Consider the following 16414-nt stretch of genomic DNA (forward strand, 5'->3'; position numbering starts at 1 on the left):
AGAAATATTTATTTGTTGGATCCCATAATTGTGGTCTAAAATGATCTAAAATTCATTCCAAGTGCAAGAGTTGAATTTGAGTGCCTCTGTTAACCAGTTACAGTCTTTTAGATTTGTGCTAATAAACATATTTGGACGAATGTCAGCCAGTTATTGGCATTTTTCTTTACTCATAATGACAATATACTGACAACATATGTATTTACTCAGAAGAGTATGTCTATGTTTTCCCATTTTATGTTTGATTTATTTGAATGATGGGATTAAAAATCTTAAAAAGTCTTACATTTAACTTGATACATGTCATCTCTTTACTGTTAACAGCTTTTGAGATGTTGTTTTCAGAAGGTATCTGATACTCCCAGCTGTTAGTGAGTTTTGCACATTTGTGTCAACACAGAACAATTAAAATGTATTAAATTGTGACACAGACTTTTCGGTTGATACCACAAAATGTGACATGAGATGGAAGTTGGTGTGGTGTTGTGAAGCCAGAATAAAAGGTTTTTATCAAACAGATAACAAGACAAGAACAATTCTTCTGTAAATCAAAACCAAACCTCAGCTATAAAATACAGCTATATTTTACATAATATCAGGTTATTGCTGACTCTTCTTTACTAGGACTAACATATTTAAACCGTATTTATTTCAGACTGTTTACTTTGAAAAACATGATAAGAAAAAGAACCGTGATTACCGTATCCTCAAAGCATGCTAGAGGCACAACTGTGAAACAGAAGGAGAACACAGGAAGTAAGCAAAAGCTTCAGTCACACTGTCTTTTAAGGGAAGTGATAGATTACCTCCGGTAATTACAGAGATCAAAAGAGACAGAACAAGGAAAATGCTTTTTCCAAACCTGCTGAAATGCTTTGATACCAGGAAAGACAAAAGGATCAAACATGAAGAGTAGGTATTAGAAATAAATAATTTAGTGATACATTATAACAAGCTAATATAAGTGAGATCTGATAATTAGTTGATTAAATAACGGCTTGAAATGAATTGCATTATCTAAACACACGAATAAAACATTTTTGCTTTTGACTCTGAGCATTATGTGCAACATGTGAGGCCAGTTTTTCACCAAAAAGCGAGGGGAAATGCTTTTTCGGATTTGCAAATAAATAAAACTAATCAAACCTTTTTATTTTTTATTGTCTGCCTCAATCACCTGTAACCCCGTCATTCATTTCACTCCTGTAAAGTGTTTGGTCGTTCTCAGTGTGTGGGTCTCGCCAAACGAGTTTCCCACTTAAATGTTTCTCGTCTTTCATCATCTATCCTTGACTCTGCCACTCAAATGCACTAAGAATTGGCAAAATGAATGCCATTATGCATATTTCTGTGCAAGGTCTTTGTGCACATGTTTTTGTACACACTGTACTGAAGGCCTTGTTGACACTGACATGCTTTTAAGGACTCAACCCCCTACAAATCTTTTCAGTGCTCCTGAAGAGGAGGGGGGCATCAACATTTCTAAAGTTTATTTTTTTCTGCTTAGAAATTTGTCACTGCACTTAAAATAACAAAAAAGTAGTTCATGATTTGTTGTCATGGTTTACAGTTAAAAGCACAAGTGATAATGCTGTGATTGTTTGAGTTGAGTGTGAGCGGAGTGGGTGAAATGAGAAAAACTAAGCCCATGGATGAATTTAATTGTTGCTTTGAGATGAAACAGACGAACTGAAAAAGCTCTACAACATGAACGAAGAGACTGGAGGCATATGCACTCTATTCGCACAGTGCCTTGTTGCTGACTTATCTTTCATATTTGGCTCTACGTCACTCCAGCAGCACCTTGTTGACTGGCGAAGTAGCAGTGGTACTCTCTCTGTCAGAGGAAATCTGTCAGGCTTGACTGATGACGCCAGCAGATGAAATGAGAATCTGTTATTTGGACTCACTGGGGCAATCTGTTCCAACTTCCTTTTATTACCACACAACCAGGCAGGTCAAATTAGTTTCTCTGCTCGTAACATTTCACTGAAATATACAAGACTACAATGACTTTAATCCAAGAACTGGATGCATTGAATGTTAGAAGCAATACAATTTTCTGTTTCTACTTTTATTCTTTATTTATTAAAGCATTTGTCCACATTAGAGATGAACATCTGCAGAGCTCTTAGCAGGTTATTGTCTATTTGGATGCCCATTAGCTGTTACAAGGCCACAAATACTCTTCCTGCATATGTGCATGTAACACACACACGCACACACTTATTTACACATACATACATACTAACAGTTGTATCTATGCCAACACATGCAAGGTGCTTTGAACCACATAAAGATATCTTGCAGGCCTCAATACAATTATAAACTCTTTAGCTGTTATTTAAAACTTTTTTACTTGTGGCTTTACTAATGAAATATTCCAAATAATTCCACTGGCAAATGGCTTTATATGTTTTTTATTGCACTGGTTCTCAGCTCAGGATTGTAACATGAAACCTCATATTCTGTCTTGTTTCATTTGTTTCATGGTTATGTTTGATGTGAGAAAATGTTAATCTCTGAGTACAGGCAGTAAATGAAAGTTTAATTTACTTATCTTGGGCTGCAACTAGGCTAGGGTGGCATAAAGAAGAAATCCCAACAGTGTGATTTTCAGTACTGTCATACATACAGACACAGTCACTCCTCTTTCTATTACACTGATACAGAGATGCTGTATTGGGGTTATGCATTGCAGGATGCAGCACACGCCACAAGAGGTCAGTCTCTCTACTGGTGGACAAAGCAGCACGGCCAAGCAGAGACACATGGTGTGTCGGGGTTAGAGTTACAGGACCATTAGTAAAAAAGAAAAATGTCTTTGCCCCTGTTTTGGAGTATTTTGGATTTAGCAATGATGATAAAGGTGGGTCAGCAAACACTGCAGACTACGGACTGGTCAGAGTAATGTAGTGTGCAACATTTAAATTAGCATGAGAAAGCGAGTGGCATAGAGTCACAGTGAATGCATGCTGAGCGGAGGGAAAGTCGAGAGATGAAGTTATCAGTCTGGCAGTAAATGTACAGTTTAGGTTATAGTTTGTTTTGAATAAAGGCTGTAGCTTCTCAATACCAAAGCAAAGCTCCTGACTGGCTGGACGCATTATGTTTTCGGGTTTTCTGTCTGTCCCATTCTTGTGAACACAAGATCTCAAGAATGCCCTGACAGAATTTCCTCAAATTTGTCACAAATGTTCACTTGCACTGGAGGATAAACTGAAACTGGAGGTCAAAGGTCACGGTCACTGTGACCTCACGTTCTGGAGATGTGATATCTCAGGAACAATGTTCAGCTCTCTATCAGTGCTCTGTAAATTCCTCAAGTGAAGACAGCACATTTCTCACTGGATATTATTCACTGGTATGATACATCTAATAATACAATATAGTGATAAAAACACTTAAATCATTTAATTAAATTTACTTACATTATATGAGTCTGGACAGACATGGATGTAATTACTACTTGACTGGTTGATGGAGGCATATGACCATGAGGCGATAATTCCAGTTTGCTTTTGCCTCCCTTTGTAACTGTGCATAGGGTGAGATGTCTTAACCATCATGCAGCATTGTTGTGTTGGATTAAAATTAATACCTTAGATGCATGTATTGTACTACATCGTAATACAGTCACAACCTGAGTCTCTTAGGCAACAGCCAAGTTATATGGAAAAATCATGTTCCTAACTAATATATGTCTATTTATGTCTCCTGGAGCAATATTACTAACATAAAATGTATAATATGCTTATATAGTATATGTAGATACATAACATTCAGTTACTTAGGATTCAACTTGTTATCCTCTTGAACTCAAAATGAAACTTTCCTCTCATAAAGTGATCTTGCGCTGTCCTTATCAGCTCAGTGCTGAGAAATCAAACTGTAGCTCTTCACACTGAGCTTCTCTCTCCTTATGTCACGCTGAAGCACAGGGAGCCAATTAAAAACTGACTGAGATAAACTCCAGGCTAAAGTTGAACTGCTTTAGGACACTGGACTTGCTCATTTGGAGTAGATTTTTATGCACTTTGAATGTATATATAAAATGACAGCCACGCGAGCTTCCACAAGTAGAGCCGTATTTCAGTTGAACTTTATTAACTCAGCACTGATGCGCTGTCGATCGGCCTAATGTGGTGATCTTTTTACCCACAGAGTTACTGTGTTGGATAATGGAAGCCTGCGGATTTCTAATGTCACTAAAATGGATGCTGGACTCTACACTTGTGTGGCCAGAAACCAGTTTGGAGTAGCGAGCAGTGCTGGGAGCCTTTTGGTTAAAGGTAAGACATTAATTTCTTGGCTTGGCTTCGAACATCAGCCCTGCATCATTTACTGAAAATTACAGTTTGGTGTTGCTTCTTTATTGTTTATTTCATCCCCATTAGCTGTTTCTTTGGAAATAACTGCCCCTGTACTATACAGAATATAATACAGTTACAGTAAAACAGTAATATTCAAAAGCTTGAGATATTTTTCGAATTGATATTGGTATGTATTTGATAAATCATTTTATGTAATCTATTTGAACATCACAGGTCTTGCAGATTTTGTTATCCAGCCCTCCTAATAAACACATCATTTATGGCTGTCAGTGTTTTGGAGGAACATAAAACCGATGATCTGCCAGTCTGCAAACCCAACCGAGCAGTGCTGCATCTAAAATTAACAACCATTGACCCTCCCTGTACTCTTGATGAACAAACAGTGAAGCAGAGTTGCTATAAAGACTGCCCTCTGCTCACCTGACAGATATACTGTCCAATTAGGTGATTGGTGGCTGCTGGAGGAAGCGAGACAGCTTATTGCATTCATGCACCTCAATGTTTAATTCATACTTCCTTTATTTTTTTTTTGTACGGTAGCTCATAGCCATGCTGGGTTTGTTTAAGATTTCAATCCATTTAAATCACACACTTCTGCAGTGCAATGAATTTTCTAGGTCTTTCTAAAGAGTAGAGTCAACAACAGTGCTCTATTAAAATGCCTTTTGGTGATTCCTCTTCACAAGTTTTTTGAATTGCAAATTGACTTGCATAGAGGCCCAATTCTGCTTCCCTTTTTCCCCCACAGCCTCTTTACATGGAGGAATGGAGCTGTTATACAGCGTACTGTATTACTGTATGTACGCATGTGTGTGTGTATTTATAATATTGGCCAGAGAGGGAATGTAAATTATACATTTACTCAGTTCATGTGCTTTACTAGAGTACAAATTCAAGAAACTGCACAAGCACAGTGCTTTCCAGAATAAAGGTTTACACACAGAAAGTAGTCCAACACAAGAAAACATTACTGACAATGTCAATAATGCTGTTGATTAGAGCTGCAACTAATGATAGTATACATTATTGATTACTTGAAAATGTATTTTTTTTTAACTTAGTCTTTAAAATGTCATTACAGTTAATCACTCTTAATTAATTTTCAAATGTCGTATTTTGTTAGTTCAAACTCGACTACACCTCATTTATAATGATATAATAAAACAGATAAAAGCCTCAAATTAGATAAAAGGAAACAGTAAATGTTTGGCCTCTTTGTTTGGTAATGACTCAGAAAACTAGAGAAGGAAATTCCTGAAATCAGAGAAAATATGGTGTGAATGCTGGATGTTGAAAACCTGATGCTAAACTGCATTACTGCCTTTAAAATTTGAATATAAATATAATAAGGCACGAATGATGTTGAATCCCAAATGCTGCCAAAAATCTTCAAATGCAGAGAAATCCATAATTTCCATGATGTTTCCTGCTAGTTGTTTCTAGCCAGCTGCTAGTTGCTATAGCTTCTGGAAAAACATGGGATATATCAGATACATCACAGAGTGAGGAAGGAAGCTGGTGAATGCGACTAAAGGTAACACGAATAAAACTCTGATACTCTGTGAGCATGATTTCTGCCTGAATCATGTCAGATAGATTCGCATCAGTTACGGTTGTTGTTTAAAAGTAAAGAAAAGGACTCCCATGATCCCGTGCCACTTCACATCATCAGACTTCATTGTTTGGTATAATTTAACGTGAGAGAGACAACTATTATCCATACTTACATTTTGTCTCATTCCAATTTCTCTTAATTAAGTATAAAATGTCTTATTTTGTTTATACAATGGTCTAAAATCCAAATATGTTTAATTTAAAATGTTATAAAGTAGAGAAAAGACTCAAATTTGACATGCAGGAAACAGTAAATGGGTTAACATTTTACTAAGTAAATGAACATAGACCACATTATAAAATCTAATTAAATTGATTAGCAAAATTATTGTCATTTCCTGTCAGTTGAAGTTTAATCACCTAATTATTTCATAACTAAAAACAATTCAAGTTGAATACTTGTTTAGTTTGGAAGTGAATCTGTGAAGTGAATGTTGAAGCCTGGACCAGGACTGTACCGGACTTCAGGATTCTGAACACAGATGGCTTTCGATCCTGCTGCCTAGTTAACTGCAGTTAATTGCATTTCACCTGCAAATCATTCCTTGGATTCCACCAGAGGTTGATGTCAGCTACCACTTCATCACTGACGTGTTATTTTGACTTAACTGAACCTCAGGCGTATTATTCAAATTTCACTTGCTCTGAATGCAGATATTCAGGCCTAACAACAATCCCTGTGCCGTTCTGTGCATTAAAATCCAGCACATATCAATACATTAAAAAACATCTCTGTATGGTTGTTGTTCCATAGGTTTACAGAATGAAAAGTGCCAAGCATGGTGCACACTGCGGGGAATGAGGGAGCCAATTTGTGATTTTCCTCCCAGTCATAACAGGAAATGAGCGTGACAGCTTTGCAATCGGAAGCAGAAAGTTTTACCCCTCTCATTTTACATCTGGTGCCAAACTTTGCTAAGACTCACCTGGAATGCACTGCCATGACCAGTCGGTTCTCCTTAGGGGGTGCGAGATAAACAAGCTGGCTTGTTTTGACAGAGCCGAATATAGACCTTTACTCCCCCTGACATGCTGCATTGGCTTGCCTGTCCATTAGATGCTTATGACATGCATGCATAATTCACAGTGGACTGGTGTATGGGTCTCTCGGTGCTATATTCTCTGCACCGCACTGCTGTTGAATGAGACACCCAGCCGAGACGGACCAAAGATTATGTTGATGCGCACCGCAGTGAGGATGAAATAGGATGGCTTTTTGTCTCAGCACAAACAGACCTAAATTATAGGCTCAGATGTGACCTGCTATAATGGTTGAGTTTTTCCTTTTGTTTGTTTATTTTTTCTTCCTCTTTGTCGTTGTTTAGTGATATATAAGACCATACTCTGATTTATGAAACTCAAAGAAAGAGATGCAATATAAGCTCACTGGCAGACTCAGAAGTAATTTATCTTGTTTGTTTAACATCTGGGACAGGCTTTGACGGAGGAAAGGAATTGTTTTTGAGTGTGACTGTTTTTGCAATTATTCCTTAATGTTCAGGGAACATAAAGAAATAAAAAAGCTCAAGGAAGTGTATTATTATAAATACAGCAGACAGTGTGAACAGTCTGGAAAAGGTATATCTACTGTGAAGGAGAATGGTCACTGTTGATATTAGGGCTGAACACTTATTTGAAATATTATCAAAATCGCAGTATGGCCAAATGCAATATCCAAATCACGGGAGTTGGATTTTTTTTTGATAAAGGTGAAATGTGTCACAACGTGCCATTAAAACTGAAGCATTGCAGTGGTACAGAGACGTCCTGGCCTATAAATTGTGCTCTCCAGATGTTAAGGAACATGCTTGTTTTGTAAAGATAAATATTTCAGTGAAAATGAAATGCAAAAATTACCATTCCCACTAAAATCATGACCCATGTAATTGCAATACCTGTCAAATTAATTAGAATATTATTATTTTCAGCCCCAGCTGATATTATGTTCCCTGTTTACAGAGCCAACTGTGATCACCAGTCCGGCAGGTCATCTGGATGTGACGGTGGGTGAGAGCATCGTGCTGCCCTGTCAGGTATCTCATGACCCTACGCTGGAACTCAAGTTCACGTGGTTCTTCAATGAGCAGCTCATCCACTTCGGAAGCCACTGGGCACATTTTGAAAAAGTTGGCGGTGTAAGTGCAATAATATTTTTAGATCTCCTGTGTCTTCAGGGAAAGACACATATGATGTGTTGCACATGAACATCCCCCTCAGAGGCCTTATCACAGAAAATTCCTAACTTGCAGGTCCTGTCTTAACTGTTTACTGGTAACCGTGGTAATTAGGATTGGGAGAAAAATGCCATTCCAGATGAACAGTTTCTGAGTCAGTGTTCCTATCCAAACTGAAGATAGTAAATATGTTTTACAGAAGCATGTTAGCTAACAACAGCTAGTGGTAGTGAAAGGTAAACTGTTTAATCCCTATGAGAGTATCCATAGTTTTAATACCCTATGGATACTCTCAGTGCAGACTGTGTCTTCTCTTAGAGTTCCCATAAAAAAGACATCTTTGTATTTCTCTACAGATGTTACCATACAGATGTTACCAAAACCTCTAAGTCTTCTGTGTAGACGTGCCCATTGTTGTATTTTCTCAATGTTTTTAATGCCTCAAAGTATGTTTGTTTAAAAAAAATCAACGGTTATAAAGTTGTTTAGCTTGGCAAGATGAGAGAAATGGTATCAGCTGCTAGGTGCAAAAGTTGATAAACAGTGTTTAGTATTTACTATTTCTTAACCTGAGATAAAATATGAAAAAGCAAGATAAGACTCTTAAGGATTTTCCTGTGATACCATACTGGGAAAAATCTTATCTTAGTCTTTTCCTACCTAGTTTTCTGTAATATGGCCCCACAATGCGCTTTATACATCACACACACACACACACGTCTGTGAGTCATGTTATTTAAATGACCTTTGAACTTTTCATAATGGCATAACTACAGAATGTGTTGAAGCAGCAGACTCTTGTGTTGTGCTAAGCAACATTTCTTGAGATAAAAAACAGGTGCCTCTATATCCTCTTGACAATCTGTCTATTTCCACTTGAACATGACTTTGTACATTTGACTTTACCACTTGAAAAAGCTTACACCATGTGGACAGAGGCTTAAAGAAAAACCATATGTGAATACTTAGACGCTCTTTGTTATATTCAGTCTCTCTCTTTTCACTCACTTTTTATTATATAGATGCAGTTAGACACATATAAAGTAGTTTAAAGTGACTTGTAAGGAAATCAGCTATTTGAACTCCATCACAATGATCATTAACACATTTACATCTCATTTCTCTGCAGCTTAATTTCATCTGCATCTTTTCAGGAGCAAAGTATTGAACACTTGTTCATGATGAATCATACAGATAATTTCTTGTTGTTTTTTTTTAATGAAGGAGAGGGCTGTATCTTTGCCTGTTCTGCTTGTTAATAACACCTCCTCTATTGACAAAAGCAGCAACCAAGGAATTCATTATGCAATACTCAGCTATGCATTATATTTGATCATCTAATACCAAATATTTTTCTCTTTTAATTAGGAAAAGCAATTATGAGGTCTTGGCTTCTTTATAACCTCTCGTTGTTTTTTTCCATTTGGCATGATTATTAACAATAACAAGAGCTTTGTAATTGTGTGTAGCCCTGTGGTTCATTTAAACACTCGACTCCTCCACGCTGAACCTTCGCTGACATGTTGTGATACAGAAACTCTTGACATACCGACGGTGAACAGACACTTAACATAAACATTCCTAGTCTGTATGGAAAGAGGTATTTTGCACATGACTTTCTTTTCACGATTGATAGATTCTGCTGTGAAGTCAAGGAGAATACAGCCTGTAACATACAATAGCAGTGAGTCATTGGCTTATATATAAGGTGAAGGCATAGTTAATGTAGCTACTGTAACATCTGAAGCACTGCTCATATAATATATGAATCCCAGTGTTTGTTTTTACCTTTTACACCATCAATAACATTTTCTAATTGCTCAGATATCTGTTATAAATAGAGATGAAGTATGTCTTCTCAGTCCAAGAGTAAACTGAAGATCAGTTTTAAATATCCGAGTCATATAAAAGTTGTATGGGTTGTAACACCATGGGGCTGTAATATTATATACCTTGAGTAAATATCAAGCAGCAAGCTCTCTGAGCACTGCTTTACAGCTCAGAGATGGAAAAAAAACATAACAGACTGATTTTGTTCAATATACATTACAGGCTTAAGGTATTTTCAGATTTACTATTGAAATGATGACACAGAGCGGTGACGGTTTAAAAGCCTGCCGCAGCATTTGTAGGTCTACTCAAGAGTGAATAATGACTTTAAAATTAACTAAATAGACAACATAGTTGAATGCATTCTTAAAGATACTTCAGGGACATTTCATATTGTCAAAAATAAAATTATTCAAAGAGAAATCTGCTCCTGCTTATTTTTAACTGGCTAACATACTATTTACTGTACTTTTGGCGAGGAAAATTTAAATACAGGCTCTGTGTCCTCCAACCTGGTGGCAGGCATCAAGAATAACTATATAGAAATAACCTATAATCTTCTCAGTGATTTTCTTGTTTGCTTATGTAGGTCATATAGAGGCAGCAGAACTAAGTTGAAACTGTTTAATAACCAGTTAAGGACTCTTTCCGGTGTCTATCCAGAAAATAATGTTTATCTGACATTTTTAACACAGTGGTATAGAAACTGAAATATGCCTTCCACCTGAAATAAAATGCCACTTATATTATCTGGGGTAAAAAGGAAGATGAGAAGGCAGAAAGGAAGAATGTATTGCCAGTGTCAGACACAGTCAGCATTTTGAATGTTGAGGAAAAAAATATGAAAAAATATTACTGTATGTTTTTGCAATTTCAGTTTGCTTTTTGCTGTTTTTTCATGCGACCCCATATATCAAGACAAGTCAGCCTTAGTGTAAAGGAATTGCTGTGTCTCATAGATACACATGTGCTGTGTAGTGAACAGAGACAATGACATTTACCTTTTATTCCATGTCTGAAAGCCACACAACATATGATTATTGCATTTTGTAAGACTTATTCCAGCTTCATTTGATTTTAATAAGTAAGCCTTGAGGTTCTTTTTTACTTGCTGTATATAAAATTTGAGAGATCTGTGACGCATCCTATCCTCAGTTATATTATCGTAATGATGGCAGGGATTTTCAAAGAGTGGATGACTTGCAGCAACTGAATTTTTATCTTTATAAAATGTCCCTGATTATACATCAAAGTAATTATCGAGTCTCATCCTGTTTCACAGTCCCTTACTTTCATAGATAAGACATCAACTTAACATTAGTGCTAACTTTAGTTCAAAGCTAATAATGCATTTGGCATTGAATGGTTGTCTGTAGAGTAAATGGAACCAGAGTGAATAAAAGGGATGGAGCTGAAAGAAGCTTTTTAATTCCTCACAAAGGAGCATCCTCATAAATGGTCATGAAAAGTTTCACTCAGTCATTTTGTGTGTCCCTGGACTTGTGTTGTACCTTTCTCCTCCGTAATGTAATAAACTGAATGCCAAAAAAAATCACTTTGGCATTGCACTTGTTTCTGAAGTCCTTTTAGTTCATTTTGCAACTTTAAAATTCTGACATTTTACTGTTTTTTTTTTCATCCCCCTCTGCACTGACAGCGCTCAGCTGGTGACATGATGATCCGAAACATCCAACTGAGGCATGCAGGGAAATATACGTGTGCCGTTCAGACCAAGGTGGACAGTGTGTCTATTGCCACTGATGTGGTAGTCAGAGGTAAGTGTGTCAGTGTTCGGAGTGTTCAGACATTTAGATGCTAAACATACTCTGAAAATATATATGAAAACATACTCTAAGAAATAACATGCAACTCAAAGAAACACTACCAGAACAAATATCATTGAATATATCAACAACAATGTGTGTCATGCAGCCTAAGTGTAACTCACTGTGCTGGGATTGTCTACTGAAAGTGTGCTTTGTTTAGCTGTGAGTAGGAGCATAGACTGCTACTTTGGAGAAGTTTAGCAAGACACTTGAAGTGGATGAATGGATCAAAGACCGGACTTCCATCTAGGACACTGGTCTTAATGACCCATGTGAAGCTAAATGGCACTTTTAAATATTTTTAGACTTAGTTGCTTATTTTCCGTTTTCAGTCACAGTTGAGTGGAGTTTAGGCACAAAAACTACTTGGGTAGGTTTAGCCAAAAACACTGCTTGGTTAGGTTTATGAACAAAAACTATTCATAGACACAAAAGCTACTTGGGGAGGATTATGAAAGAGTCATGGTTCATGGTTAAAATAGACCTTTTCACAACAGTAGAAAGGCTCTTTGTCAATCATACAGACGGGTCACTGAGGCATCAAGAACTAGCCAATCACAGCTCACTGGTAGTAGCCAATCACAGCACAGTAGAGTGGGGCTAGGCAGAAATGTCTTGGGAAATAAATAATGCGTCACTCACTGTCCCTCAGTTTATGGCAGGCAGCAACATAGACTGCTGCTAACTGGCAGCTTTTTGAGTCCTCCCCTAGAGGGACTGGTAATTTTCCTTCATTTGAAAAGTTTCAATTTGCATTTTAATTTTTTAAAATGTGTTTATCAAAGATGCTTATACTTTACACATTAGGTGAGGTTCACTGAGAGTGCAGAGACAGTTGAGTCCTTGCTCTGCAGGGAGCCAGGTTTTCCTGTGTCTCCCATTTTCAGTAGCAAAGCTGTGCTCACTCACTCTGTGCTTTGTCAAGGTTCACTTCAGTTGTTGATCAGTCAGGTGCTATAGTATACTGACGATTTAGAACCAGATAGCACTGCATTTTGCTCACAGCTCTGTACTTCTGTTTTTTCCTGTCTTCTTCCACCTTTAAGTCAGGTTTGTTGTTCTGCATTAAGAGGTTATTACCTGGCAATAGAGTGTACACACATACTGTAGCCATACAGCTGCTGACATGCATTCATGCATGCAAATTGTATTTATCTTATTTATCTTACACTTTTGTAGTAACACACATTTATAAATTGAATTTATAAACTTTATTTATATAGCAGTTTTCAAAACAAAGTTCTTTAAAAGACAGAAATAACAATGGTGGACAGTTATAAAAAAAAATAATATAAAACAATATAAATGGTATACAGCATTAGCAAAAGTGGTTAACACACATTTAGGAATTTCCAGTATTCACTGATATGTGGGCTCGTCACATCATAGTGTCCGAAAAGGGCCCTCATTTGTGCCAGTCTGGGTCACTATTCCAGAGTCCATGAGTTTATATAATACTGGCTCCTCACCATCAGATCAGCTGGCTCAGTTTTGGCTTATAAAACTCGTGTTAAAACTTTTTTTTTTCCCCCTACCAGCTGACAGACTACACATCTGAGGCCATAAGGTCGGTCTATTCATCTGCTAGTTGAATAGGCCCTTTTATATTTTTTTATGACCTCCAAGAGGCTGCCTGCATGGCATGTCAGGCTGTCGTGTGTCTGAGATATTAAATCAAACTAAGGTGCACATCTCTGAGCTACTTCAAGACATCTGAACCATAGACTATATGAAACAATATTGTATTAGTTACGTCTTTCTAAAGCACATCTGTAGTTGCAATACGATCACACCAGCGCTGCACCTGCCATTGGCTCAGTCAAGCCTCACATTGCACTCTGGGCTGGCCGGCCACAGAGAAAATGTTTCTCTCTAAGCTAAAGAGCAAACTCTTTATAAATGATGCTTAAATCAAAAGAGTGTTGGAAATTAAATTTCTTGGAGTAATAATAGATAATAAACTATCCACAAGTCATATTAAAGCTAAAATGTCAGTCAATTGCAATAACAGATAAAACAAATACTAATCTAATCTTCACACTTCAGCGAATTGTAAACGGAATTACACACAGAGAACTAACTCACTATTATCAAACTCTAAAATGTAGAGACTTGGTTGACTTGAAAACAATTGAAATTATGTGCAGAGCAAAAAATAGTTGTTGCCTGGAGATATCCAAAAGTTATTTTGGAGAGGAGGTCAACATGATTTGAGAGATATTTTTATGTTAAAAAAACATTAGTAAGGACTAATGCAAAACTACATTGTATTTTCAGTTAAAGAAGTGAATTTTGGAACAGTTGTAGCGAGGAAATATAAGAGGTTATGTATTTATGTATATGAATTTGTAGATTTATACACAATGAACTAATTTCTATTTGCGGACTGAGAATAAATTCCAATTCTTAAAAGAGATGTAAAGTTGATTGGGAAAATTGCCAGTTACAGAGTGAATGGGCTGACAAGTATTTATTTACTTTTGTCAGTCGGAACAAGTAATAAACCGTTGTGTTTATTGTGCAATAACTGCATCTCTGTGACGGGAGAATACAAATCATGGCTAGTTTTCTTCCAGATTTCCTGAGGGCTCAGCGAAACATATCTGTTAACATTATACTGGAAGAGTTATTTGTAGCCATTAATTGACAAAGAATTCTGTGTGGCTCACGAACCTGCAGTGATTTTATTATTATTATTATTATTATTATTATTATTATTATTATTATTATTATTATTATTATTATTATTATTATTATCAGTAGTAGTGGTGGTGGTGGTAGTAGTAGTCCTAGTAGTATTATCATTATTATTACTAGAAACCTTCTGCTAGCCATGAATGTCACCCTATTTCACAGTAAATGAAAGAATGTAAACACAAGAATGTAAGTGCTTTGGTGGAGGGCATGGCAGTAGTCTTCTATTCAACAGCGGCAACAAAGAATCCCATTACCACTCTATATGACAAAGTGAATGAAAGACTGTGAACAAACTTACTGTTGGGTATACTTTAATTAAATTGCAGTCTGACAGTGTACACCATATTCCCATATTGAAGGCACAGTTTGTGTGACTGCCTCGCAGATTCTGAGGATGATATGAAGTACAGTGTCCTGGTTTACAGGACACATGAAACATGCACAGATTAGAGGTGTGTTACAGTCATTTTAAACATCTTTTCAACAGCTAAGATTGTCATTAAACTATAGCAAACACATTTTTTTTTTTTTTAGATATTTGTCATCATAGCTTCCTCCCACAGTTTCACCTGATAGCCTAGTCGGTGCAGTGAAAACAGAAAAAAAAAATCCTTCATATTGTCCAAAAACAAATTAATAGCTAAAAGCAGGAATAATAGCCTACATAAGTGATCATCTGGTGACAGCTTGATGCACATATCTCCATTATTAATTATTCATGAAAAAATTGGCAGCACTCCAAAATACACAATGGTCGAGTGCAGCATTTTTCAGTATTACTGTGTCACCAACATTTTTGCCTTTACATATCAAGTCCAGTCTCACAGCACACAGACGGCGCTCATTTTAGCTAATTCATACAATCTAGTAGTATAACATCAATTTTCAGGACAAATAGGACAGGATTTGGGACAGCTGTTTTTTTGGGGGGGCGGGGGGGGGGGGGGGGGGGGCAGACAGTCGTAAGATTTTCAGGATGTCTGGTCACCCTTGCAGATGTACAATAAGATCTCATCTTTGCCTTCCTATCCCTCTATGACAGTGGTTCCCAACTTTTTGAGTTTATGGCCTCTTAAGATGAGATATATGTTCATGAGCCGAAAATGGTTTCACCTGGGAGTGACTTTCCCTTTTAATTTCCTTAGATTGTTACATTTCAACCTTTAGAAAAGGTAAAACTGTTAAGTTATTCCCTAAAAAAAAGCAAATGTTAGAGAAGAACTAAGATAATTCTTTGCAACAGAAATTATATCCATGTATTTTCTTCTTTCCTATCCTTTAAATCATCTCATAATTTACTTTTCAAACCCTGGGAGCGATTCTTAACCATTGCTGTAGGGCATGTCATAATCTTTTTTCTATTTCCTAAATTATAGTGCAATTAACGGTTCTTCAAAAAACATTATTAGTTTTGTTTCACTTTTAGATTTTTTAAAATCTTTTCTGCCACCAGTTTAACGAGCATTGTGTTTGGACTGGATGTAGTTTAGTGTTGCACTCACAGCCATCCTTATACACTCTGTTTTATCAGTTTACATCAGCTCTAAGTATGGCCCACCCACTGTGTCTTCTGCCTCTGGTCTTCATTAATCTCTACAGTATGTCTCATTCTTCCAGGTCCTCCCGGCCCTCCTGTGGACTGTCAGGTAACTGAGATGACAGAGACCACTGCTGCTTTGTCCTGGGGACCAGGGATGGACAACCACAGCCCCATCCTGAGCTACACCATCCAGGCCAGAACGCCCTTCTCTCTGGGGTGGCAGGCCGTAACCACAGGTAGGTTGGTTTCGTCTGACAGTGTGTGTGTAGGCTGTGTGAACATGAAGTTTATTGAGAAGGTAAAAAAGAATGCGTGGGGTGCGTGACTGGTATCCTTTTCAAACACCACACGTGAAATGACAGTAAATAACACATCACGAGCGTGGCTAACTTTCAGTGG

General features: G+C 37.1%; 1 protein-coding gene across 1 annotated transcript in view; it reads left to right on the top strand.

Annotated features, from left to right (window-relative positions):
• cntn3a.1 (contactin 3a, tandem duplicate 1) overlaps positions 1-16414 on the top strand; it is a 120565-nt gene that overhangs the window by 91007 nt on the left and 13144 nt on the right. Inside the window, exons 12-15 of the mRNA XM_084721410.1 lie at positions 4165-4292; positions 7908-8083; positions 11610-11727; positions 16093-16251. Of these exons, the coding sequence (XP_084577536.1) occupies positions 4165-4292; positions 7908-8083; positions 11610-11727; positions 16093-16251 (581 nt within the window). The remainder of the gene's footprint in view (positions 1-4164; positions 4293-7907; positions 8084-11609; positions 11728-16092; positions 16252-16414) is intronic.

Source organism: Lutjanus erythropterus, chromosome 6 (genome assembly GCF_056507025.1).
Source record: "Lutjanus erythropterus isolate fLutEry1 chromosome 6, fLutEry1.hap2, whole genome shotgun sequence".
Lineage (NCBI taxonomy): Eukaryota > Metazoa > Chordata > Actinopteri > Lutjaniformes > Lutjanidae > Lutjanus > Lutjanus erythropterus.